At 50.0% G+C, this 27957-nt stretch overlaps 1 protein-coding gene across 3 annotated transcripts in view; it reads left to right on the forward strand.

The window, feature by feature from the left end:
- ADA2 (adenosine deaminase 2) overlaps positions 1-7704 on the forward strand; it is a 48494-nt gene extending 40790 nt beyond the window's left edge. For all 3 annotated transcript variants that reach the window (XM_033233034.1, XM_033233036.1, XM_033233035.1), the window contains exons 7-10: positions 59-167; positions 6140-6297; positions 6836-7038; positions 7279-7704. In XM_033233034.1, the coding sequence (XP_033088925.1) occupies positions 59-167; positions 6140-6297; positions 6836-7038; positions 7279-7372 (564 nt within the window). In that variant the 3' untranslated portion in view covers positions 7373-7704. The remainder of the gene's footprint in view (positions 1-58; positions 168-6139; positions 6298-6835; positions 7039-7278) is intronic.
- Positions 7705-27957: the final 20253 nt, after the last annotated feature.

Genomic DNA, 27957 nt, shown 5'->3' on the forward strand with positions numbered 1-27957 from the left:
CATCAGCAAGTGAGGCAGGCACCCTGCAGACACCTCCCTGTCCCTCTCTGTCCTGCAGGTGGGGCATGAGGACACTGGCCACTCCTTGCATGACTACAAGGAAGCTCTGATGATCCCCGCCAGGGATGGCGTTAAGCTGCCTTACTTCTTCCACGCCGGAGAGACAGGTGAGCCTGCGGGATGCGAGTGCAGGGGCAGTGGAGGTGGTCAGTGGGAGTGCGCCTGGGCAGGACTCCAGCCTGCTGCCGGGAGACCAGACAGCAGTGCCCATGCCTCAGGGTTAGAGCCTACAGGCGTTTCCAGAGCCCTTTTCTGTGCTCGATCTCATTTAATACTGACAACAGCCCCATGGAGAAGGAATAACAGGATAATAGAATCAGCCACTTTACATGTATTCTTTCTTTCTTTTTCTTTCTCTTTCTTTCTTTCTTTCTCTTTTTTCTTCTCTCTTTCTTTCTCCTTCCTTCCTTCCTTCCTTCCTTGTCTTTCTTTTTCTTTCTTTCTTTCACTCTCTCCCTCCCTTCCTTCCATCCTGTTTTTGATGGAGTCTCGCTCTGTCGTCCAGGCTGGAGTGCAGTGGCGCCATCTCAGCTCACTGCAACCTCCGCCTCTCAGGTTCAAGGGATTCTCTGGCTGGGCATGGTGGCTCACGCCTGTAATCCTAGCACTTTGGGAGGCTGAGGCGGGCGGATCACGAGGTCAGCAGATCGAGACCATCCTGGCTAACACAGTGAAACCCCATCTCTACTAACAATACAAAAAAATTAGCCAGGCATGGTCCAGGCACCTGTAGTCCCAGCTACTCAGGAGGCTGAGGCAGGAGAATGGCCTGAACCCGGGAGGCAGAGCTGGCAGTGAGCCAAGATCACGCCACTGCACTGCAGCCTGGGCAACAGAGCAAGACTCCGTCTCAAAAAAAAAATAAAAATAAAAAATAAAAGATTCTCCTGCCTCAGCCTCCGAGGTAGCTGGGACTACAGGCGCCCGCCACCACGCCTGGCTGATTTTTTGTATTTTTAATAGAGACGGGGTTTCACCGTGTTAGCCAGGATGGCCTTGATCTCCTAACCTAGTGATCTGCACGCCTCAGCCTCCCAAAGTGCTGGAGTTTACAAGTGTGAGCCACCACGCCTGGCTTTTTCTAATTTATTTCTAATTGTTTCCCCAGTTCTGCTCGTGTTTTAATCGCCATATGATAGATGAAGAGCCCAAGGCTCCAAACACAGTGTTAGTGGTCCAGGGTTAAAGAGCTGGTATGCAGTGGAGTCTAAATTTGAATCCTTCTTCTTTTTTTTTTTTTAATTTTTCATGGTGCGGGCATAATCCTGCAAACTCACATCATCCTACTTTGGCTATAAAAATTTGTTTTAGGCACCACCATGCCTGGCTAACTTTTTTATTGTTAGTAGAGATGGGTAGAGATGGGGTTTCAACATGTTGGTCAGGCTGGTCTTGAACTCCTGACCTCAAGTGATCCACCCACCTCGGCCTCCCAAAGTGCTGGGATTACAGGCGTGAGCCATGGAAAAAAATTCTTTTGAGACTGAGTCTCGCTGTATCGCCCAGGCTAGAGTGCAGTGGTATAATCTTGGCTTACTGCAACCTCAGGCTGCCGGGTTCGAGTGATTCTTGTGCCTCAGCCTCCTGAGTAGCTTGGAGTACAGGCACCTGCCACCACACCTGGCTAATTTTTGTATTTTTAGTAGAGATGGGGTTTCACCATGTTGACCAGGCTGGTCTTGAACTCCTGACCTCAAACAATCTGCCCGTCTCGGCCTCCTAAAGTGCTGGGATTACCCGGCCTCATGTGATATTTTGACGCATGTATATAATGTGTATGAATTGGAAGCTTTTCTGACGCTCTCCATCCAAGTGAATTGTGCTTGAGAGAGGTTAACTGATCTGCCTAAAGCCACGCAGCTGGAAATTGGCGGAAGAGGGAGGAGAACCAGGTCTGCTCCTTGTCTTTAGGATGTTCTGTCCCTCATTATCGTAGGAGAGGAAACCCTGCCCTGCCGCATGCAGGCCCTGGCTGCTGTTCCTCCTGAAATGCCATTAGCCCAGCCACGTCTTTCTTCCCCAGAACTCCATCCTTGGGCTCGCTCAGTCATCTCAGCCCTCCCGTATTCCAGTCCTTAAAATGTGGAAACCCTAACTAAGCAAGATCATGGCTGCAATTTCAGATCCAAAGGAAGATTTGGGAGGAGGCTGTTCCCATGGAGGCCGGGACCAGGAGGGCAGCCCTCTGCAGCATCCCACCTGTCACCCTCAGAAGACCAAGGAGGGCTGGAGACAGTGGTGGGCAGCTTCATTTCCCGCCCAGGCTTTTTTTTTTTTTTTTTTTTTTTTGAGACGGAGTCTCGCTCTGTTGCCCGGGGTGGAGTGCAGTGGCTGGATCTCAGCTCACTGCAAGCTCCGCCTCCCAGGTTCACACCATTCTCCTGTCTCAGCCTCCCGAGTAGCTGGGACTACAGGCGCCTGCCACCTCGCCCAGCTAGTTTTTGTATTTTTTAGTAGAGACGGGGTTTCACCGTGTTCGCCAGGATGGTCTCGATCTCCTGACCTCGTGATCCGCCCGTCTCAGCCTCCCAAAGTGCTGGGATTACAGGCTTGAGCCACCGCGCCCGGCCTGCCCAGGCTTAAGCTCTGCTTTATCACACCATCTCTCAGAGGAAGGGACCTTGTGCATTAATCTCTTTTTCCTGACATTGCGAGTCAATTTAGATCCAATTTAGATCAAAGTCTGCTCTAGGAGAGCAGAAGAATTGTTTGAGGGAGAGGGGGTTGGGTGAGGGTGTTGTTAACCTTGAAGAGCGTGTGGTCTGGTTGCGGAAAATCGTACTTATGTGTGTGAAATAATTCTGGCAGTACAAAACATTGCAGCACAGGAACTAACAAGTTCCAAGATGTATGTTCCTTGGAGATGATTTTGCCAGGACTTGGGTATCTAATACCTAAAAGTAGTGTCCTTATTTTTAAAAAGAAGAAGAGACGGCCGGGCGCGGTGGCTCAAGCCTGTAATCCCAGCACCTTGGGAGGCCGAGACGGGCGGATCACAAGGTCAGGAGATCGAGACCATCCTGGCTAACCTGGTGAAACCCCGTCTCTACTAAAAAATATAAAAAACTAGCTGGGCGAGGTGGCGGGCGCTTGTAGTCCCAGCTACTCCGGAGGCTGAGGCAGGAGAATGGCGTAAACCTGGGAGGCGGAGCTTGCAGTGAGCTGAGATCCGGCCACTGCACTCCAGCCTGGGCGACAGAGGGAGACTCCGTCTCAAAAAAAAAAAAAAAAGAAGAAGAAGAAATCTTTAAAAACCAGTGACAATCCACCAAAATACATGTGCTAGGTAGGAATGAAAATTCTTGAGTTTTATTTCTATCAGAAAAGTGGAGTTTTCATATATATATATTTTTTGACACAGGCTCTCACTCTGTCACCCAAGCTAGAGTGCAGTGGCATGATCACAGCTCACTACAGCCTCCACCTCCTGGGTTCAGGTTATCCTTCCACCTCAGCCTCCCAAGTAGCTAGGACTGCAGGTATATGCCACCATGCCTGGCTAATTTTTGTATTTTTTTGTAGAGACAGGGTGTCTCTATGTTGCCCAGGGCTGGCCTTAAACTCCTGGGCTCAAGCGATCCTCCTGCCTCAGCCTCCCAAAGTGCTGGGATTACAGGTGTGAGCCACCACACCCAGCCGGATGTTCATATTTTATATGTGGATCCATTAGAATGCTTATGGCTGCAAGAGTAGAGTACATGCATCCCACAGATTTTACAATAAGGACATTTGTTATCTCATATAAGAAGCAATCTCTGCTACACCCATTGTGTGGTGACTGTGCCCCACTTGGTTGTCAGATGGTAAATCACTTTTGGGGTGACCACATCCAGCGAAGCAAAATAGGAGATAGCCTCCCAGTGGATCTCCTTTTATCAGAGAGGAATCCTCCAAAGCTCCCCTCCCAGGCCAGCGTTAGGGCTATTTTAGCTGTAAGAGAGACTGAGAAAGGCACATCTGACCTTTCATCCTCTACCGAGGGCCCTACTTACAAGAAAGGTGTGATGGGGATGTCAGGGAAAAGGGAGGCCACAAGAATGTCTGCAGTCACCTAGCAAGTGATAACATCTTGACAGTACTATTACATATATACTTTTTTTTTTTTTTTTTTTTTTTTTGAGACGGAGTCTCGCTCTGTTGCCCAGGCTGGAGCGCAGTGGCCGGATCTCAGCTCACTGCAAGCTCCGCCTCCGGGTTCACGCCATTCTCCTGCCTCAGCCTCCTGAGTAGCTGGGACTACAGGCGCCCGCCACCTCGCCCGGCTAGTTTTTTGTATTATTTTTAGTAGAGACGGGGTTTCACCGTGTTAGCCAGGATGGTCTCGATCTCCTGACCTCGTGATCCGCCCATCTCGGCCTCCAAAGTGCTGGGATTACAGGCTTGAGCCACCGCGCCCGGCTTTTTTTTTTTTTTTTTTTTTTTTTTTGAGACAGAGTCTCGCTTTGTCGCCCAGGCTGGAGTGCAGTGGTGCGATCTCCACTCACTGCAAGCTCCGCCTCCTGGGTTCACGCCATTCTCCTGCCTTAGCCTCCCGTGTAGCTGGGACTACAGGTGCCCGCCACAGCGCCTGGCTAATTTTTGTATTTTTGTATTTTTTTTTTTTGAGACGGAGTCTTGCTCTGCCACCCAGGCTGGAGTGCAGTGGCCGGATCTCAGCTCACTGCAAGCTCCGCCTCCCGGGTTTATGCCATTCTCCTGCCTCAGCCTCCCGAGTAGCTGGGACTACAGGCGCCCGCCTCGTCGCCCGGCTAGTTTTTTGTATTTTTAAGTAGAGACAGGGTTTCACCGTATTAGCTAGGATGGTCTCGATCTCCTGACCTCGTGATCCGCCCGTCTCGGCCTCCCAAAGTGCTGGGATTACAGGCTTGAGCCACCGCGCCCGGCCTAATTTTTGTATTTTTATTAGAGACGGGGTTTCACCATGTTAGCCAGGATGGTCTCCATCTCCTGACCTCGTGATTCGCCCATCTCGGCCTCCCAAAGTGCTGGGATTACAGGTGTGAGCCACCGCGCCCAGCCCACATATATAAATTAAAGTGAGCACATACAGGTAATTATACTGATGTTGTAAATAAGAGAACCTGTAACTCATTGTTGTAAAGATTATAAGCGTAAGAGTCCCAGAGCCGGGTTCGGTGGCTCACACCTGTAATCACAGCACTTTGGGCGGACCAGGGGCGTGGATTACCTGAGGTCAGGAGTTTGAGACCAGCCTGGCCAACATGGTGAAACCCTGTCTTTACTAAAAATACAAAAAATAGCCAGGTGTGGTGGTGGGCACCTGTAATCCCAGCTACTCAGGAGGCTGAGGCAGGAGAATCTGCTTGAACCTCAGAGGAGGTTGCAGTGAGCCTAGATCGCACCATTGCACTCCAGCCTGGGCAACAGAGCAAGACTCCATCTCGAAAAAAAAAAAAAAAAAAAGAGTCCCACAGAACAGGAAGAAGGAAAGCAGACTGTGGGGTCAGAGAGACCAAGGTTTAAAACTCAGTTTTGTGGCCGGGTGCGGTGGCTCTTGCCTGTAATCCCAGCACTTTGGGAGGCTGACGTGGGCGGATACGAGGTCAGGAGATCGAGACCATCCTGGTTAACAGAAACCCCGTCTCTACTAAAAATACAAAAAATTAGCCGGGCGTGGTGGCGGGTACCTGTAGTCCCAGATACTCGGGAGGCCGAGGCAGGAGAATGGCGTGAACCCGGGAGGCAGAGCTTGCAGTAAGCCGAGATCGCGCCACTGCACTCCAGCCTGGGCGACAGAGTGAGACTCTGTCTCAAAACAAAAAACAAAAAAAAAAACCCTCGAGTTTGCTATTTACTATGTGAACTTCTTTGGTCAATTTATAAAAGCTATGAAGTTTCAACTTTCTCATTAGAATGATAAATTATTAAATTAGATGATTAATTTAATAAAGCCATATCATACCTCTCTTTAGCATTGTTAAAACTGTGTGTGTATTTGTGTTAATGTTAATTTTTCTTCATTTTTGTGCTTGGGGGGCTGTTTATTTGAGGATGGTCGGTGGGGGCGGGGGGGTCAGACCCATCCATCCCCCATGGAAGACCATTCACCTGTCTTCAGATTGGCAGGGCACTTCCATAGACAAGAACATTCTGGATGCTCTGATGCTGAACACTACCAGAATCGGCCATGGATTTGCTTTGAGTAAACACCCTGCAGCCAGGGCTTACTCCTGGAAAAAGGACATCCCCATAGAAGTCTGTCCCATCTCTAACCAGGTATGTGTGACCCATGCGGCTAATCCCGTATGATCTCCCCTAACCACTACCTCTGCTGTCTCAAACTCTTCCCCGTATAACTTATTTCTCCTTAACTCTCTTGTTACCTACATCCCTCCACTCTCCCACCCCTGTTGGTAAAGTTATTCAGGAGGGGCCTTTTGCCTAAGCCACCAATAAGAATGAGACAGCAGGGAGGGTTCCCAGTGGGGTGGGATTTTGGGCAGAACTGCAGACAAAGCAAAAGGACACGGGGTGGGGAGGCCAGTGAAGTGGGATGGGCCATGGGATGCTGCTCCCCATGGTTTCTTGGGGTCCTCTGTGTCTGTGTTCAGTTAGCGCTTCTCTGAGCAGGACCAGAGGAGGAGCATGAGGACTGGCTTTGTTCCTTGTGACTCTGCCCAGAAGTCATCCCCATACTGGGGAGATAGTGATGGGAAGACAAAGGGAGCTGATGGGGCTCAAGGTCTCACCTCACTTGTGACTACTCTTTTCAGGGATCAGAGCTCATCTTTCTCCCTTGCCTCCTATTGGGCAGGTGCTGAAACTGGTGTCTGACTTGAGGAACCACCCTGTAGCCGCTCTGATGGCCATTGGGCACCCCATGGTAATCAGCTCTGATGACCCAGCCATGTTTGGTGCCAAAGGCTTGTCGTACGATTTCTATGAAGCCTTCATGGGCATTGGGGGGATGAAGGCTGACCTGAGGACCCTCAAACAGCTGGCCATGAACTCCATCAGGTGAGTGTCCTGTGTCCTCCCAGGCCCTCCTCCTTCCAGCCCGCAGCTTGTGTTTGCCTCTCTGGAGGCTTGAGGCAGATGCCTTGACGGTTCCTGTGGGTTCCTTCTCATCATGGCTGTTTAGTCCTTGCTGCTGGCCTGGGGAGAGTGCTCTGCAAGGCTCTAATGTCCCTTCAGGCTCCCTGCCCCGGTCTCCAGCCCCTGCCCTGAGGCTGACCTGGGCCTCTCCTCTTCCTGCAGGTACAGCAGCCTGTTGGAGATGGAGAAAAATACTTTCATGGAAATCTGGAAGAAGAGATGGGATAAGTTCATAGCGGATGTGGCCACAAAGTGAGAAGAAGCTAGCCAGCCCTCCACAAGCTGTCTTCTCACACCCGCTGTCACTGCCTCTCACTCGTTCTTGAATCAGCTCCATGTCCCCATCAAATCAACGGCCTCTATATGGAGCGACCCTGTCAGAAGCACTTGGCTGGCTGACCAAATTCATCCTCTGGAAATATTCTCTCTCAATCACAGTAACATTGACCTTCTTGGTTTTCTCCTCTCTCTGGCCATTTCTTCTAGTTTCCCTATTTCAGAGTCTCCTCCTCTCTCTGATCTCTGTGCTGTTTCCTCAGGACTCAGTCCTGGGCTTTATTCTATTCTGATCTCTTTATTTCTTTATTTTTTAAATTTTTTTGAGATGGAGTTTTGCTCTTGTTGCCCAGGCTGGAGTGCAGTGGCGTGATCTCGGCTCAGTGCAACCTCCCCCTCCCAGGTTCAGGCAATTCTCCTGCCTCAGCCTCCCAAGTAGCTGGGATTATAGGCATGTGCCACCACACCCAGCTGATTTTTGCATTTTTAGTAGAGACAGGTTTTCACCATGTTGGTCAGGATGATCTCGATCTCTTGACTTCGTGATCTGCCCACCTCTGCCTCCCAAAGTGCTGGAATTACAGGCCAAGCCACCATGCCTGGCCTCTTCTGGTCTCTTTAACTCTCTCCTCTTTATTTCTCTTCTCTCTCTGTACTCTTTTCCTGGGTAGTCTCATCCATTCCTTTGCTTTTTCATACTATTTATTTGTTAATGATTCCCACATTGATTTATGCACTTGGAGAGCTCACAGGAATCTCAGAAACTGACGAGGTACAATTCTGGACCCTCAGTCTCTTCCCTTTAAACCTTTCTTTTTCTCTATCTTAATTTTTCTAAAGTGTGTCTTGCTACATTGCCCAGGTTGGTCTCCAACTCCTGGTGATCCTCCTGCCGCAGTCTCCCGAAGTGCTGGGATTACTGACATAAGCCACCACACTCAGCCCTTTAAACCTTTCCCTGGCCTTTCCCATAGCTGGTGAAAGACACCTCCATCTATTCCACCCAGTTGCTCAAAGCAGAAATTTTCAGGGCAAATCTTGATGCTGCGCTGTCCCCCACTCCCTATATCAGAACGCATCCCGCATCCGGACTCCAACAGTGGCACTCTACCTGCACGCTGCTGCCCAGTCCAAGCCACCATCCTCCTGCCTGAGCTATGACAACACCTCCTCACTGATCTCCCCTTTCTTCCCTTTGCCTCCTCCAGCTCATTTTTCACAGAGTAGAGTGGCATTTTGTTTGTTTGTTTTGTTTTGTTTGAGACAGAGTCTCGCCGTGTCGCCCAGGCTGGAGTGCAGTGGTACCATCTTGGCTCACTGTGAGCTCCGCCTCCCGGGTTCACGCCATTCTCCTGCCTCAGCCTCCCAAGTAGCTGGGATTACAGGCATGCGCCACCATGTCTGGCTAATTTTTGTATTTTTAATGGAGATGGGGTTTCACTATGTTGGCCAGGCTGGTCTTGAACGCCTGACCGCGTGATTCGCCTGCCTCGGTCTCCCAAAGTGCTGGGATTACAGGCGTGAGCCACCCGCCTGGCCTAGAATGACTGAAAATATCAAATTAAATCAGGTCACTCTTTTGCTTACAACCCAGTGCATTTAGAGGAACACCCCACGTCTCCACAGGGCATACAGCATCCGATTTAATCTGGATCCATTCCAGCACCTTCCTCTCCCAGTCACCTTGAGGGTCCTGACCCTAGCGGCCCTTTCTTCCTCAAATGTCCTCGGCTCTATACTGTGCTTGGGTCTTTTCTCCTTCTCTCTGCCTGGAACATTCCTTCTTTCCCTTTTTGTCTTGCCCACTCCTCTTTACCCTTCAAGTTGCAGGTTCATGTCACTGTCTCAGAGAGGTTTTCCTATGCCCGTCCTGTTTCTCTCAGGGAGCCTTGCTCTTTTCTGTCATGCCTCAAATCACAATTTATAATCGGATATTTATTTCTGTGTCTACAGTCTCACCCTGCCAGACTGTAAGCCCCATGTGGGCAGGCACTCATGATTGTTTCTGATTGTTTCACGCGTGCTGCTAACCCAGAGCCTGGGCCCAAAGCTAGTTAGGACTCAATAAACAATGCATTGAATGAGTGGCTGTCACTGTGTCTGTTCAGCCAGCAGCCAAGGCAGGGGAGAGTAGAGCAGAGCTGCCCCAAATAAAAGACCTGGTGTGATCAGAGTCCAGCTCCTCACCTGGCCTCGGAAGAAGGATGCAAGAAACGAGCCCTGTCCTCACCCAACTCAAGGATGGCAGGGAATCAAAGAATTCCTTAAAAGCCCCAGGCGGATGCGAATGTCTTCTCATCCATCTTCCATGACCTGTACAGAGCTCTCAGGCAGCAGCGAGCCCTCTCTCCATTCCTAGTTTATCACCAGTTGATTCTGGGAACTGGTAAAAGCCTTGTGACCAGGAGTCAGCAACCACAAGCTGTGCCTGGGTGGAAGAAGACAACCTCTAGAGTCCTGTCTAACTCTGCAGGTGATTCAATGCCTTATCCAATCCCTGAAGATCTCTTTTAGGTCCCAACCCCACTAACTTATATTTAATAGTTAGTAAAGATGGACTTTAGCAGAATGGACTTCTGTAGCAAGTTGCCATGGCTGCAGGGGACGTCCAGCACAGGCAGACGCAGACAGTCTCTGGCCTGGACTTGCTGATTTGGCAAATGATTTGGCAAAATGAACCAGCAATAGTCTTGCCTTTGTGTCCAGTTCTTCCTTCTGTTTTGTTTTTTTTTTGAGACAGAGTCTCGCTCTGTCACCTAGGCTGGAGTGCAGTGGCGTGACCGTGGCTCACTGCAACCTCTGCCTCCCGGGTTCAAGCGATTCTCCTGCCTCAGCCTCTCGAGTAGCTGGGTTTACAGGTGCCTGCCATCACACCTGGCTAATTTTTGTATTTTTAGTAGAGATGGGGTTTCACCATGTTGACCAGGCTGGTCTTGACCTCATGATCCGCCCGCCTCGGCCTCCCAAAGTGCTGGGATTACAGGCGTGAACCACCACCCCTGGCCCCAGTTCTTTCTTCTTGACTTTATTCCTCATTGCATAGGCCTAGTCCTATTGAATTAAATGTCCACGGAGCATTTATCTGATCATTTTGAAGTAATTTCAAACAAGTTGCAAGAATAGTACAAAAAATTCTTACCAGGCCAGGCACAGGGGGTCACGTCTGTAATCCCAGCACTTTGGGAGGCCGAGGCGAGTGGATTGCTTGAGCCCAGGAGTTCGAGACCAGCTTGGGCAACATGGCCAGACTTCATCTCTACTAAAAATACAAAAATTAGCTGGGCATGGTGGGGTGTGCCTGTGGTCCTAGCTACTCAGAAGGCTGAGGTGGGAGGATCACTTGAGCGCAGGAAGCGGAGGTTGTAGTGAACTGAGATTGCACCACTCCACTCCAGTCTGGCCAATAAAGGGAGACCCTGTCTCAAAAAACAAACAAACAAACAAAAATAACAACAACACAAACCTCTAACATTCTCTTTGCCCAGGTTCCCCCAGTTATTAACATTTACAACATTTGATTCGATATATCATTCTTTCTCTGTCTCTATCTAATTGCTCTCTCTATATATATCCTATTTTTTTCTAACCACTAAGTAGCAGATATTATGCCTTTTATCCCTAGATTCTCCAGTGTGCCTTTCCTAAAGACAATGATATTCTCCTATGGAGCCACAGCACATCCATCCCAATCAGAAAATCATTAACATTGAAAAGATGCTAGTATCTGGCTCTGGCCCCGCTGAGCTTTGTTTTGTTTTGGTTTGGTTTGGTTTTGGTCCAGAACCCAATCCAGGATCACAAGTTACATTTAGTTGTCAAATCTCTCGTCTCTTTCAGTCTGAAACAGTTTCTTAGTCTTCCTTTGTGTTTTGGAACCTCATTTTTGAAGAGTACAGGCCAGTTATTTCACAGACTATCCCTCATTTCAGGTTCCTCTAATGTTTCCCTAGGAAGAGGCTCAGGGGATACACTTTTGAGAGGAGCACCTTAGCAACAAGGCTTTGTCCTTCTCAGTGTACACACCAGGGGCACATGAATGGGGCCAAGTGTTACACTTCCAGCTTGTTGTTAAATCTTTAGGAGTCTGAAATTGGTCTTAATGGGATATATATATATATATTTTTTTGAGACAGGGGTCTCACTTTGTTGCCTAGGCTAGGGTGCAGTGGCAGGATCCCTGCTCACTGTAGCCGCTACCTCCTGGGCTCAAGCAATCCTCCTGCCCAGCATCCAAAGTACTTGGGACAACAGGGGTGCACCGCCACCTCGGCTAAGTTTTCTTTATCTTTTTACTTTTTGTAGAGATGGGATCAGGCTATACTGTCTAGCCTGTCTCAAACTCCTGGCCTCAAGCCATCCTCCCGCCTTGGCTTCCCAAAGTGCTAGGATTACAGGCATGAGCCATGCCACCAGGCTTGTGGGAGGTTTTGTGCCACAAAAATCAGCAAATGTTACCAATCCATGTCCCCACCAGCCAGCTGTTACACATTTGCCAGCATACTGATGCGTACAATGTTCATTTGTTTCAATATGATGCTGACTTTGATCACTTAAATTGATTTCTGCCAGAATTTGCCACTGTGAAGTTACCATTTTTCCCTCAGTAATTAACAAATATTTGGAGAGGAGACACTTTATGTAAAAGTCTTCACTCCTCCTTAAAACTTTGCCCATTACTGCTTGCATCCACTGAGGACTTTTGTCTAAATCTGCTATTACTATCATGGTTGCTGTTCCATTTATTGCTGTGTAGCAAATTATCCCAAAACGTAGTGGCTTGAAACAAAAATAAAAATTTATGGGGCCAGGCGTGGTGGTTCATACCTGTAATCCCAGCACTTTGGGAGGCCGAGGCGGGTGGATCACCTGAGGTCAGAAGTTCAAGACCAGCCTGACCAAAATGGGGAAACCCCATCTCTACTAAAAACACAAAATTAGTCAGGCATGGTGGCATATGCCTGTAATCCCAGCTACTTGGGAGGCTGAGGCAGGAGAATGGCTTGAACCCAGGAGGCAGAGGTTGCGATGAGCCGACATGGCACCACTGCACTCCAGCCTGGGCAACAAGAGCGAAACTCCGTTTCAAAACCAAACCAAAAACAAACAAACAAACAAACAAACAAACAAAAATATTTATGAGCTCTCCCAGTGTCTGTGGGTCAGGGGTTTGGGCAGAGCCCAGCTGGGCAGTTCTGCTCGGGGTCTCTCGTGAGGTCCTTGTTACAGTGGAGGCAGAGCTGGAGCTGACGGGCCGCCGGGGTCACCTCTCTACACAGCCCCAGGGCTCAGCTGCTGCTTTCCTATGGCTAGTTTGGGCTTCTTCCCATTGGCCTCAACTTCTGGGGTAAGGATTCCAGGGAATAAATGGAAGATTCTGGAAGTCACATGGCATCATTTCCCAACAGTAACAAAAAACACCTCCTGGTTTTAAGAGGAGGAGACAGAGATCCCAACTTTTGATAGAAGATTGTCAAAGTCACATTATAAAAAAGAATATATAGGATAACAGAAGTTGTTGGAAAATATTTCAGAAAATACAACCATCAAATGGTGATTTTTTTCCTCCCTCCCTCCCTCCCCCTTTCTTCCTTCCCTCCCTCCCTCCCTCCCTTTCTTCCTTCTTCCCTCCCTCCTTCCTTCCTTCCTTCCTTCCTTCCTTCTTTTCTTTTTTCTTTTTCTGGGTCTCCCTCTGTCACCCAGGTTGGAGTGCAGTGGTATGATCACGACTCACTGCAGCTTTGACTTTTTGGGTTCAGGTAATCCTCCAGCCTCAGCCTCTCAAGTAGCTGGGACTACAGGTGTGCGTCACTGTAGCCAGCTAATTAAAACAACTTTTTGGTACAAACAGTCTCACTATATTGCCCAATATGGCTCAAACTCCTGGGTTCAAGCAATCCTCTCACCTCAGCCTCCCAAGCACTGGGATTACAGGTGTAATCCACTGTGCCTGGCCAAAATGGTGATTTTCTAACGCTACCATTTCTTCCATATTTGTTAGTTGCCATTTTGCTGCAAGGAAGAACAATTCCTTCCCTCCTACCTTCCTTTTTTCCTTTTTTTTTTTTTTTTTTTGAGACAGAGTTCACTCTTGTTGCTCAAGCTGGAGTGCAATGGTACAGTCTCAGCTCACTGCAACCTCCACCTCCTGGGTTCAAGCAATTCTCCTGCCTCAGCCTCCCAAGTAGCTGAGACTTCAGGCACCTGCCACCATGCCTGGCTAATTTTTGTATTTTTAGTAGAGACAGGGTTTCACCATGTTGGCCAGGCTGGTCTCGAACTGCTGACCTCAGGCGATCCACATGCCTGGGCCTCCCAAAGTGCTGGGATTACAGGCATGAACCACTGCGCCCGGGCCCTTTTTTCCTTCTACCAGTATGACTCAGGGATTCAAGCTGTGTTCAATGGGCTATAATCCATTACTAGCACTATTTATTGTGATACCTACACTATTCCAGATCTGGCCATGGGAGTCCTGTTAAGCTGGCTGCTGATAAAGTTCTATAATTTTTTGAGAATTTTCTTACTTTTTCCTTTTTTCTTCCTTTTTTTTTTTTTTTTGTGACAGGGTCTTGCTCCATCCCCCAGGTTGGAGTACAGTGGCGCCATTACAGCTTATTGCAGCCTTGACCCCATAGGCTCAAGCGATCCTCCTACCTCACCCTCCCTAGAAGTTGGGACGACAAGCACATACCATCACGTCTAGCTAATTTTTGTATTTTTTGTAGAGATGGGGTCTTGCCATATTGTCCAGGCTGGTCTCAAACTCCTGGGCTCAAGCAATTTGCCCACCTCAGCCTCCCAAAGTGCTGTGATTATGGGTGTGAGCCACTGCGTCTGGCCAGACTTCCTTATTTTCTTACGCAATAAAATGTTGTAGGTTCATTTTGTACTTTCCCTGTATCATGCCTGAGCTCAGTCATTTCTCCAGGGAGTTCTGTTCCTTTCAGTAGAGAATAATATTTTGTAGCCCTGATCTAGGCACCAGATGTGCCCATTGTTACTGGAGTATGTATGTGCGTGTGTATAGACACATAAATACAATTTATGCATATTAAAATGGAAATACATGGCCAGGCATGGTAGCTTATCCCTGTAATCCTATCACTTTGGGAGACTGAGGTGAGTGGATCACTTGAGGTCAGGAGTTCAAAACCAGCCTGGCCAACATGGTGAAACCCCATCCCTACTAAAAATACAAAAAAATTAGCCGGGCATGGTGGTGGGCAACTGCAATCCCAGCTACTCGAGAGGCTGAGGCAGGAGAATCGCTTGAACACAGGAGGGGGAGGTTGCAGTGAGCCATGATCATGCCACTGCACTCCAGCCTGGGCGAGACTCCGTCTCAAAAACAAACAAACAAAAATCCAAAACAAAACAAAACAAAAGAATGGGCAGGAAGAGGGAAAGAGTTGACAGAAGAAGAGAAAACGATGGAATTGTTAGACTGGAAGTGACCTCTGGAATGGAGGGCTAGGCTACCTTAGCAGCACTACTGAAGCTGCCATTTCAGAGGAAATGTGTGTTAGTCAAATTTTATTCTTTTTTCCTTAAGAAGACCCTTCAAATATGTATAAACCTCAGTACTGCCCCAAAATCTGGATCTGCGCCTGCTCTAGATCAGCTCTTCATTAGGAAGGAGGAAAGCGAGGTGGAGGTGTGTTCGTTTGAAAAGACTAGCTGAGGCCGGGCGCGGTGGCTCAAGCCTGTAATCCCAGCACCTTGGGAGGCCGAGAAGGGCGGATCACGAGGTCAGGTGATCGAGACCATCCTGGCTAACACAGTGAAACCCTGTCTCTACTAAAAATACAAAAAACTAGCCGGGCGAGGTGGCAGGCGCCTGTAGTCCCAGCTACTCGGCAGGCTGAGGCAGGAGAATGTTGTGAACCCGGGCGGCGGAGCTTGCAGTGAGCTGAGATCTGGCCACTGCACTCCAGCCTGGGCAAGAGAGCGAGCCTCCGTCTCAAAAAAAAAAAAAAGAAAGAAAGAAAAGAAAAGACTAGCTGAAAAGAGAAAACTTACAGGAGCCTCAGCCTGTGAGGGGCCCTGAAAGACTGCAACCAGCCTCACCTTCAGGGAGAGCAGCCCAAGCCTTCCTCAGGAAGATGTCCCTGTTTCTTTTTCTTTTTTTTTTTGAGACCGAGTCTCGCTCTGTCACCCAGGCTGGAGTGCAGTGGTGCAATCTCAGCTCACTGCAACCTCCACCATCCCAGTTCAAGTGATTCTCCTGGCTCAGCCTCCCGAGTAGCTGGGATTACAGGCGTGCGCCACCACACCTGGCTAATTTTTGTATTTTTAGTAGAGTCGGGGCTTCACCATGTTGGCCAGGCTGATCTCGACCTCCTGACCTCAAGTGATCTGGCTGCCTCAGCCTCCCAAAGTGCTGGGATTACAGGCGTGAGCCACCGCATCCGGTGCCTGTTCCATTCTTAAAGCTCACCAGAATGCGATTCTGTAAACTGTCTCAGCCACCCATTCCCGAATCCCAAATGGCTCTTTCCCATGGTCAGGATTTCAATGACTGGTGCCATCCTTGTCTCTCACAGGAATTGATCCCTTCGGGAGGACGGTATGAAAATGCATCTGTAAGCTCAGATGAAGTCAGCATGCTAGGGTTGGAAATATTATTTTCACATACATAATCTAGGTTACCTAATTTATTGTTTTAAGACAGGGTCTCACTGCCCAGCCTGGAGTGCAGTGGTGTGATCATAGCTCACTATGATCTTGACCTCCCGCCTCAGCCTCTCAAGTTGTTGGGACGACAGGCGCGCACCACCACGCCGGCTGTTTATTTAATAGAGATGGGGTCTCCTTTTGTTGCCCAGGCTGGTATTGAACTCCCGGCATCAAGTGATTCTCCTGCCTGGACCTCCCAAGGCTCTGGGATTACAGGCCTGAGCCACCTTGCCAGCCCAGTATGTTACTTTAAATAGCAGTCATCCTAAAAATAGCTTACCCTCCTCGGTCCTTCCCTTCGTGGAAAGGGTGTAAAAATAACATTTGGGGGCTGTAAATGCTGCCGAGATCTCTGGAGCAAGGTGGGTGCAGAGGTGTGATTTGGGTTTGGCTGTGCTCCGAAAAAAACAGGGCCGACCTGCTGGTTTTGAATTTGTCCAGGCTTTTTAGCCAATAGCCTCTTCCTCCGCCACCTTCTGGGGTGGGGGAGGGGTGGGACCCAGCCTTCCAAAACGCCTTTGCTGAGGAACCATGCACCTTGGATGAGGGCCCCAGCTCAGCCAGGCCACCCTGAGGCTAAGCCAGCCCGGGGTGGGGACTGGTGGAGGGACTAGAGTTTCTTAGATTCACAGAGTAGCAGAGCTGGGAGAGGCCTAAAGACCTTCTTATCTACGCGTTTGTGTTTCTGATGACTGATTTAAGGCCCAGAGAGGGTCAGTAATTCTTCCAGGTCGCACAGTGGGTGGCAGCAGGTATGTGCTCGTCCTGGGACACAGAGCTGTTTTCTTCGCTGGTCTGGAGTGGATTTCGGGGGTCAGCACCTGCATCCCAGTGAGCTCTCGGCGCCCGTCACTTCTGGCTGAGTGGGGTCGGTCGGCCTCCATCCCTAATCTCCCCGGCTGCAGAGCCAGAGCGCACCGGCCTCCAGGGGGCGCCGCCTCCGGGCCGCGCCGACCCTCCCGAGCCCTGCTCTCTCTGGCCGGGGGTCAGCCCCGGAAACAGCCTCAGTTTCCTGTCCCTTCCCTGCCCGGGAGCAAAGATGTAGGCGCCCAGGCCCCGCTCGCGAGCTCCCTTTGTCCGGCGGTCCCTAGCGGCGCGTCCCTGCCCGCCGCCTCGCAGCTTGCGGATGGCTGCAGCCCCCCGAGCTCCGGGTGGCTGCGGTGGCGGGGAAACGGCAGAACGCAGGCGGCGATTCGCTGGGGCCGGCGGTCGGCGGGAGGCGATGGCCCCAGGCTCGGCGCACCTGTGGAACTGCGCGGGCGGCGCGGCGCTGCTGCCCCCTGCCGGTCGCGCCCGGTCCCACCCCCGTGTCCACCCCGGCCCGGGTGCCCTCGGGGTCCCTCGCGTCACTGTGGGCAGCGCCAAGCTATGGCTTCCCTTGGCGGAGCGGGGTGGGCCCGCGGGACGGCAGAGAGCTCCCCCGCCGCGAATACGCTGGTTTAGTTGCTTCCCACAGATCACACATGGCCTCGCCTGTTCGCAGGGTCCCCTCCCGGCCTCAACCCGCTGCCAGGCAGCATGGGCCTCTGGTGACCTTGGGTCTTCCTGGCCTCTATGCTTTTAGAGTAGAGGCCGGGTGTGGCGGCGCCTGTAGACCAGCATTCTGGGAGGCCCAGGAGGGGCTCTGGAGCCCAGGAGTTCTAGACCAACCTGGGGAACACAGCGAGACTGTCTCTTCAAAACAACAAAACAAAAACAAAAAAAGGGTAGAACCCATAGTACAGGATGAGAGAGTAGCGCCTCAATGAATTTTACATTTTAATTGCATTTAAAATTAAAATGTGAATCTATATACAATCACATTGCAAAAATTCAAAAAGTATGAAAAGGAACACATTCGAAAGGCTTGTGTCCACCTCTGTTTTCCACCGTCCTCTTTCCCATCCCACCCATTCTCCCACCAGGAGTTTCTTGTGTTTCTTTATGCAAAATAAACAAAAGCAAATATATATTGTTTTTCCCACTCCAATGCAAAAGGCAGCACGGTATCCACACTGTTCTGAACTCTTTTTTTTTGAGACAGGGTTTCACTCTGCTGCCCATACTGGGGGCCAGTGGCACAATCTCAACTCACTGTAGCTGCCACCTCCTGGTTTCAGGTGATTCTCCTGCTTCATCTGGACCACAGGTGCACACCACCATGCCTGGCTAATTTTGTATTATTTTTTTTTTCGAGATGGAGTCTTGCTCTGTTGCCCACAGCTGGAGTGCAATGGCACGATCTCGGCTCACTGCAACCTCCACCTCCCGGGTTCAAGCAATTCTCCTGCCTCAGCCTCCCGAGTAGCTGGGATTACAGGGGTGCACCACCACACCTGGCTAATTTTTGTATTTTTAGTAGAGACGGGGTTTCACCATGTTGACTAGGCTGGTCTCAAACTCCTGACCTCATGATCTGCCCACCTTGGCCTCCCAAAGTACTGGGATATCAGGAATGAGCCACCACGCCCCGCCTAGTTTTTGCATTTTTATTTTTATTTTTTATTTTTTTGAGATGAAGTCTTTGCTCTTGTCATCCAGGCTGGCGTGCAATGGCACCATCTCGGCTCACTGCAATCTCCACCTCCCAGGTTCAGGCAATTCTCTTGCCTCAGCCTCTTGAGTAGCTGGGATTACAAATGCACACCACCACGCCTGGCTAATTTTTGTATTTTTAGTAGGCCAGGCTGGTCTCGAATTCCTGACCTTAGGTGATCCAGCCACCTCCCAAAGTGCTGGGATTACAGGCGTGAGCCAACGTGCCCAGCAAATTTTTGTATTTTAGTACTTGAACTCCTGACCTCAGCTGATCCGCCTGCTTTGGCCTTCCAAAACTGCTGGGATTACAGGCTGGAGCCACCACGCCTGGCCCAATAGAGTTCTAAGCATGTAGGAAGCATGCAAAGTCCACGTAAGTCCCTTGGCTGGGCTGCTAGCCTCCCTGCTTGGTAGCTGGTGGCTGTTCCCCAGGAGGGCAGATAGACTCCCAGCTATCTGCCCTCTTGGCATTGTGAGCTCCCTGGCCCATCCCTAGGCTACACTGCACTTCCCAGTCAGGGCAGTGCCTGGACCCTCCAAATACAGCTCCTGCCATGGCCTCTCCCAAATCCCAGAGGCAAACGGGGCATTGATGCACTTAGCTCAGCCCTCACACTCTCCTGCCACTGACGCTGAGAAGGGGCAGCTGGCACCAGAGAGTCTCTGAGCTGAACCTGGGCTCATCCTGCAAAGTCCTTCCTAGGGAGACTGGCATGCAGGCAAGGGGCTCAGCTCCTGAAGGCCCCCAGACTCCCATAGGAGGGGAGGGGATTCCAGGGACAGGCAGAGGGAAGGCTCCTGGGGAGTCAGTTGCCCTCCAGAGCCCAGGCTTACGGGTGGGTTGAGCAGATGGAGCTACTGCCCAATGCTGTCTCCCCATGCCCTGACTCCAAGTGACCCCACTGACTGCTGCCCCTGTGGCTCCAGCCATGAACGCGTCCCAGCCTTTGACTGGCTGTACTTCATTGGTGTGATGGTTAATTTTCGGTGTCAACTTAACTGGATCAAAGGACACCTAGATAGCTGGTAAAGCAGTGTCTTGTGAGGCTGCTTCCAGAGAAGACTGGCGTATGAGTTGGTGGGCTGAGTGGGGAAGGCACCCTGTCAATATGGGAGGGTACCATCCAATCAGCTGGGAGCCTTGATAGGACAAAAAGGCAGAGAAAGGGCAAATTTGCTGTCTCTCTCCTGGAGCTGGGACATCAGAAGTCTAAGGGTCTTGACCTTTAGAGCTGGGACTTGCACCAGCAGCCCCCCAGGTTCTCAGGCCTTCAGACTCAGACTGAGTCACACCTTCAGCTTCCCTGGTTCAGAGGCTTTCAGACTTGAACTGAGCCATGCTCCCAGTAGCCCCAGGTCTCCAGGCGGCCTGTCGTAGGACTTCTCAGGCCTCCATAATCATGTGAGCCAATTCACCTAATAAATCCCTTCTCGTTTATCTGTTTGTCTCTATCTATCTATCTATCTATCTATCTATCTATCTGTCTGTCTGTCTGTCTATCTATCTAATCTATCTGTCTGTCTGTCTATCTATCTAATCTATCTATCTATCTATCTATCTATCTATCTATCTGTCTGCATGCTACAGGTTCTGTATCTCTGGAGAACCCTAATACGGTTAGGATGCAAATTGGAAAGGACACCACCTGTTAAATAGTCCTGCTGAAAGAATCAATCCTAAATCTTATCAAGACTTGAGATCCAGGCAGGGCACAGTGACTCAGGGCTGTAATCCTGGCACTTTGGGAGGCCAAGGCAGGCAGATCACTTGAGGTCAGGAGTTCAAGACCAGCCTGGACAACTTGGTGAAACCCCATCTCTACAAAAATTAGCCAGGCATGATGGTGGGAGACTGTAATGCCAGCTATTCCGGAGGCTGAGCAGCGAGAATCGCTTGAACCGGGAGGCGGAGCTTGCACTGAGGCAAGATCGTGCCATTGCACTCCAGCCTGGGCAACAGAGTGAGACTCCATCTCAAAAAAAGAAAAAAAAAAAAACCCAGAACAAAACAAAACAAAAAAAACACAAAACAAACAAAAAAAGAACTCTGTCAGTTCTTTGGTTCTGACTGTGATCAGAACTAAAGAATCAGGCAGGCCGGGCGCGGTGGCTCAAGCCTGTAATCCCAGCACTTTGGGAGGCCGAGAAGGGCGGATCACGAGGTCAGGAGATCGAGACCATCCTGGCTAACACGGTGAAACCCCGTCTCTACTAAAAAATACAAAAAACTAGCCGGGCGAGGTGGTGGGCGCCTGTAGTCCCAGCTACTCGGGAGGCTGAGGCAGGAGAATGGCGTAAACCCGGGAGGCGGAGCTTGCAGTGAGCCGAGATCCGGCCACTGCACTCCAGCCTGGGCAACAGAGCGAGACTCGGTCTCAAAAAAAAAAAAAAAAAAGAAAAGAATCAGGCAGTGGTTCATATGCCTATAATCCCAGCACTTTGGGAGGCCAAGGCAGGTGGATCGCTCGAGCTTAGGAGTTTGAGACCAGCTTGGGCAACATGTCGAAACCCCATATCTGCCAAAAAATACAGAGGCTGAGGTAGGAGGATTGCTTGAGCCCAGGAGGTTGAGGCTGCAGTGAGTTGAGACTGAGTCACTGCACTCTAGCCTGGGCAATGGAGGGAGACCCTGCCTCTAAAAAAAAAAAAAAAGAAAGAAAAAAGAAAAGGAAAAAAGAACTCTGTCTACTGGTGTTTCCTTCCTCCCTCCTCTTCATCTCTGTTGGGTTTTAAAATTTCCTTGATCAAGCTTCTCTTGCCCTTCCTTTTCTCTCTCTTTCTCTCTAGCTTCTCCTTTCTCCCATTCCCTCCTCTCCTTTCCTTTTTATTGCCCCTTTCCCACAAGAAACCAGCCTGTCTTCAACGTGGATACACTGGACTGGGCAGAAGGAGTCAGGCTGGCGCACCTGGCCCGGGGGCAGCTCAGAGCCTGAATCTCTAGGGCTCTCTCCTCTGCCTGCACTTGGAGCCATGACCCAGCCTGACCCTCCACAGGGACCGTGCCAAGGGCTCTGTCCCTTGCCAGCATTTTAGGCACTTTGGGCCAGAGTTTCCTGGAGCAAGTGACGATGGGTGGGGAGAGGACAGTACGGACACAGGAACAGGAGGACATGGCAAAGGCAGAAGCTGGGCAGGGCTGGGATGGGAGCACCCTATCAAGAGCACTGGGCGGAGAAGAGCTGTCCGTTTGGCCGGGAAGCTCCCTGAGTTACTTTCTTTCTTCCTTTTTCTTTTTCTTTTTATTTTTTGAGACAGAGTCTCGCTCTGTCACCCAGGCTGGAGTGCAGTGGCGCGATCTCGGCTCACTGCAAGCTCCGCCTCCTGGGTTCACGCCATTCTCCTGCCTCAGCCTCCCGCGTAGCTGGGACTACAGGAGCCCGCCACCATGCCCAGCTAATTTTTTGTATTTTTAGCAGAGACGGGGTTTCACTGTGTTAGCCAGGATGGTCTTGATCTCCTGACCTTGTGATCTGCCCACCTTGGCCTCCCAAAGTGCTGGGATTACAGGTGTGAGTCACTGCACCTGGCCTTTTTTTTTGTTTTTTAAGAGACAAGGTCTCTGTCGCCTAGGCTGGAGTGCAGTGGTGCAGTCCTCCCACATTAGTTTCCTGAGTAGCTGTGACTACAGGCACATGCAACTGTGCCAGGCCAATTGTTTTGGGAATTGGGGTCTCCCTGTGTTCTCCAGGCTGGTCTCAACTCTTGGCCTTACAGATTCCTCCCGCCTTAGCCTCCAAAAGTGATTTATTCCTAAAACTCCTACAGCCTCTTTCCCCACCAGCCCCAGACTAGAGACCCCTACTGCACCTTCCCATCCCCCACAGATGAGCAGAATACCTGGCCACCTCTGTTGTAGTGTGAGTTCAGGTGCCCACGCGACCTCGGGACCATTCCTCCCCAACTCCCCAGGTCCCTTCTGAAGGCAGGAAGCACAGGGAGAACAGAGAATGCCAAACGTTGAGCTCATTCCCTCTGTGGCATCAATACCTGACACTTGGTCCTATCCTGAACGTAAACTCTGCACGTGGTAAGGAGGGCAAGAGCAAGAGGCACTATGAGAATGACAAGGTGAAGCGACAGGCAGAGACAGGCCCGAGGGCTCCAGTGGCAAGCTGGAGGGCTCCAGTGGCAAGGTGGAGGTTGCAGTGAGCCGAGATCGTGCCACTGCACTGCAGCCTGGGCGACAGAGTCAGACTCCATCTCAAAAAAAAAAGTCAAGGTATGGTGGCTCACACCTGTAATCCTAGCACTTTGGGAGGTGGAGGCAGGAGCATTACTGGCCAGGAGTTCTAGACCAGCCTGAGTGACATAGTGAGACCGTGTCTAGAAAAAAAAATTAGCTGGGCATGGTGACGCATGCCTGTGACCCCAGCTACTCGGAGGCTGAGGTGGGAGGATTGGTTGAGGTCAAGGCTGCAGTGAACTTTGATCGCGCCACTGCACTCCATCCTGAGCGACAGATACCCTGTCACACACACAAAAAAGGAACCCAGGCTTTTCTGCTTCAATCTGAATCACTGAAAAATAGACAGGGGACAGATGAAAATAAAAATATCAGCTTTATTACTGCTAAAAACTTGTTGGAGAACACCACTTATTTGGGTTGCTTATAAGGGCTTGCTGATGCTACCCTTGACTACAGGTATCTACCTGTCCTTGGCACAGGTATAAAGCCCAGCCCTCCACATTGCAGGGACAGGCAGAACACACACTTCTGATGGACCGGCTGGCTTCTAAAGAGGAGAGGGGACCAAGCCACATATGCTTGGTTCTTCCTTCCCAGCTTCTCTCAGGTAAGTCACGCTTCCTCTTCCCCAGGTAGACAGAGGCCAGGAGTATTATTAATAGAAGTCCCATTTTCAGGGAAACATGATGAGTAGGAAATACATATTCCTTCCCTACAGAGAACTCCACCTTCTCAGAATTCTCTCTTAGCAAGACTGAGTGTGTGTGTGCGTGTGTGTGTGTGTGTCAGAGATGGAGATAGAGAGACAGAAAGAGAGAGATAGAGAGACAGAAAGAGAGAGAGAGACAGTGAGCAGTAAACCCTTCTGCAAGCCCTTCCTGACCCCCAGCTAGGGGGACCTGCTCATCTCTCTGTGGCCTGTTACCCATCCTCCACCCGTTCTTCCAGCCACAGCTTCCCTGCCATTCCTGTGCTGGGACCAACTTCTCTTTTTTTCCATCTGCCTCCTACTGGTGTGAGGTAGGATATGCCAATTTCCCTCCTTTTATCCTTTATTCCTTCTCATATGGAAAAGCAACCATGACTTTTAGCCAGCTATAAGGCTATATTTTCCAGCCTTCTTTGCTGCTAAGCATGGCCATGTGGTTAATGAGGTGTAAGCAGAAGTGGTGTAAGAGACCCCTTGGAACTGCACCTGTAGGGAAATGGCATACCCCTTTTTGTCTCTTTCCTGGTGGCTGGCATGTGAACATAAGGGCTGGAGCCTGAGCAGCTATCTTAGACCATGAAGTAGCAACTGTGCAGTGAAGGCCGTGAAGGAGCAAAATAGGAGCCTGTGTACCTAACAAGTTTGTGGAACCACAATACCAAGACTGTGTTGTTCTCTCCCAACTACTTCGTTTATGTGAGAGAAACACATTTCTGTCTTATTTAAGCCACTGCTCTTTGGAGGTTTCTGTGACTTGCAGCCAAACCTAATCCTAACTAATAGAAAATGTGTGTGGGTGATAGCAGGTTTACAGATGTCTAGATGCAGACACATGTTTGCAAGTTTGTGGAGAAAGTAGGAGTATGAACAGTCATTCACCTGTTGGTTTTTTTTGTTTTTTTTGAGATGGAGTCTCACTCTGTCACCCAGGCTGGAGTGCAGTGGTGCGGTCTCGGCTCACTGCAACCTCCACCTCCCGGGTTCAAGCGATTCCCCAGCCTCAGCCTCCCGAGTAGCTGGGATTACAGATGCGTGCCAACATGCCCACCTAATTTTTGTATTTTTAGTAGAGACGTGGTTTCACCATGTTGGCCAGGCTGGTCTTGAACTGCTGACCTCAGGTGATCTGCCCACCTCCACCTCCCAAAGTGCTAGGATTACAAGTGTGAGCCACCACGCCTGGCCTCACCTGCCTATTAATGTTAACTGAGCACCCATCATGTGCAAGGCACCATGCATAATGGGAACTGTGAGGGAGACAGAGGTGAATCAGAGAGACACTGCCCTCAAGCAGCTTAGAGTCCAGGGCATCGAGCTTGTACATGCATGAGGTTGAAACTTCCCACAGTGTATCTTCTGTTCTGTCATCTTCCCTGGAAAGAACTGGCTCACCTCGTATTCCTGCCAGGAATGGCTGCTGTTTTATGGTGTTCGGGCCACAACTGAGGATGACTGAAAGCAAGGCAGGCCTGAGAGAAAAATATGGATCATTTGAGATGAGCAGGGCCCACAGATATGAGTGCTGGGGCACCAGTTGAACAGAACTGTGGTCATATAGGTGTGGCTGGGGGCTGGGGATGGAGAACAGGGAGTAGCATCTATTCTGGGATGGGAAGCGCATGGTCTCCAGAACATACTGGTCCAGCGTCTGCTCAGAGACATACTAACTCCTAAAGCAGAACTTCCTAAAGTGGGTCAGCAGCATGAGCATCCTAGGGAGCTGATCAGATATGCACATCCAAACTCCAAGGGGCGCGCCATCAATCTGTGTTTCTAGGAGACCTCCAGGTGATTCTGATGGATGCTCAAGTTAGAGAATCCCGGACTTCTGAAGCCAGGTAGGAAGGCCGGGCAAGTCAGTGCATAGAAGGCTACAAATTCCAAATATAGTATAATCCAAGCACCGAAGCTCCCTCGGAGACAAAAGCTGATTTAACAAACCCCACGAGTAACATGTGATTGAAAACTGGCGAGGCCCTTCTAATTAACATCCACGGTCCATTTGTACAGAGGGTACAAAACATAATCTGGATAAACTCAGAAGACATGCTGATGTAAAGACTTGGGAAGTCTCCAAATTCAATCAAGTGAATGGAGCAAATATTCTGAACTTGAATATGAAAGAACATCTTTTTTTTTTTTTTTGAGACGGAGTTTCGCTCTGTCGCCCAGGCTGGAGTGCAGTGGCCGGATCTCAGCTCACTGCAAGCTCCGCCTCCCGGGTTTACGCCATTCTCCTGCCTCAGCCTCCGAGTAGCTGGGACTACAGGCGCCGCCACCTCGCTCGGCTAGTTTTCCGTATTTTTTAGTAGAGACGGGGTTTCACCGTGTTAGCCAGGATGGTCTCGATCTCCTGACCTCGTGATCCGCCCTTCTCGGCCTCCCAAAGTGCTGGGATTACAGGCTTGAGCCACCGCGCCCGGCCCGAAAGAACATCTTAATGTGAGTGTGTCGTAACATGACTGGGAAACAAAATAAAGATGTGTTAAGTAACAGCAGGGCAGGAGGTCTGCTTACAATGTAAGCCACAGAGCCCGAGTTTGTTAGTGTTTATTCAGCACTGCCCAAAGGATAGAGCTAGGAGTTGCAGAATATGTGCTCCGTGCATCTGGCAGGATGGGAAGACACCTAGAACAGTACAGGGTAGACATGAGTGCCCTTGTTTCTGGAAGTGCAAACTCTTTAATATGGCAAGCCTTAGCTGTGAGATTTCTCCTTAGAGGATGGTTCTTAACCTTTTTCTGGCTTATGAACCCAGAGAATCTAATAGACTTACCACATACACACACAGTCTTTGATTCAATAATCATGTTGGAATCTCCCGAAGTACACCTTCTGTCATCTTTCACTGAAACAGACAAACCAATCAAACCAACTAAAACAACAGCAAAACCCAGCCCATTTCTGGTTCCTGTTTTGCATGGGCTGCGATAGTCTTATGGCATTCAGTCCACAATGAAGGAAGGATGAAAGCAAGGCAGGCCCATGTGGGGAACACTGTTGAATTAGGCTGAGAACTCCCAAAGATTAATAACGCTAAGTATGACACAGTCCTGATCACCAAGATATTAGTTGTCTTTTGCTGTATAATGAATTACCCCAAAGTGTAATGACTTAAAACAACAAACCTTCATTATCTCCTGGTTTCTGAGGGTTAGGAATTCAGGAGTGACTTAGCTGGGTGGTTTTGCCTCAGGGTGGTTCATGAGGTTTTGGTCAAGGGGTCTGCCAGGAATAGAGGTTCCACCTCCAAGCTTATCTCTCCTGACTACTAGTAGGATGCCTCCGATCCTCACCATGTGGGCCTTTCTATAGGGCTGCTCGAATGGCCTTACCACGACATCTCTACCATGCGTCTAGCTTTCCTAGAATGAGTAATCCAAATGAGCACAAGGTGGAGGTCACAGTATCTTTTATGATCTAGCCTTGGAAATCAACTACACTCACTTCTGTCCCATGTTATTTATTAAAAAGTCAGTGAAGTCCAGACCACACTCAATGGGAGGGGAATTAGAATTAAACTCCAGCTTTTTTTTTTTTTTTTTTTTGGAGACAGAGTCTCACTCTGTTGCTCAGGCTGGAGTATGGTAGCACAATCTTGGCTCACTGCAACCTCTGCCTCCTGAGTTCAAGAGATCCTCCCACCTTAGCCTCCTAGAGTAGCTGGGACTACAGGTGTGTGTCACCATGACTGGCTAATTTTTTTTTTCTATATATTTTTTGTGGAGACAGGGTTTTGCCATGTTGCCCAGGCTGGTCTGGAATTCCTGGGCTCAAGTGATCCACCTGCATTGGCCTCGCAATTGTTGGGATTACAGGCATGAACCACCACACCCACCCAACTCGTGTTTTGTTTTTTTTTTGAGACGGAGTCTTGCTCTTTTGCCCGGGCTGGAGTGCAGTGGCCGGATCTCAGCTCACTGCAAGCTCCGCCTCCCGGGTTTTACGCCATTCTCCTGCCTCAGCCTCCGGAGTAGCTGGGACTACAGGCGTCTGCCACCTCGCCCGGCTAGTTTTTTTTTTTTTTTTGTATTTTTAGTAGCGACGGGGTTTCACCGTGTTAGCCAGGATGGTCTCGATCTCCTGACCTCGTGATCCGCCCGTCTTGGCCTCCCAAAGTGCTGGGATTACAGGCTTGAGCCACCGCGCCCGGCCGTTTTTTTTTTTTTTTTTTTGGGAGACAGAGTCCACTCTGTCGCTCAGGCTACAGTGCAGTGCCTCAATCTCAGCTCACTGCAACCTCTGCCTCCCGTGTTCAAGTGATTCTCCTGCCTCAGCCTCCTGAGTAGCTGGAATTACAGGCACACCATGCCTGGCTATTTTTTGTATTTTTAGTAGAGACAGGGTTTCACCATGATGGCCAGGCTGGTCTCAAACTCCTGACCTCAGGTGATCCACCCACCTTGGCCTCCCAAAGTGCCGGGATTACAGGCACAAGCCACTGTGCCTGGCCTTTTTTTCTTTTTTCTTTTTTGAG

This window comes from Trachypithecus francoisi, unplaced genomic scaffold (assembly GCF_009764315.1).
Source record: "Trachypithecus francoisi isolate TF-2019V2 unplaced genomic scaffold, Tfra_2.0 Lachesis_group14, whole genome shotgun sequence".
NCBI classification, from domain to species: Eukaryota; Metazoa; Chordata; class Mammalia; order Primates; family Cercopithecidae; genus Trachypithecus; species Trachypithecus francoisi.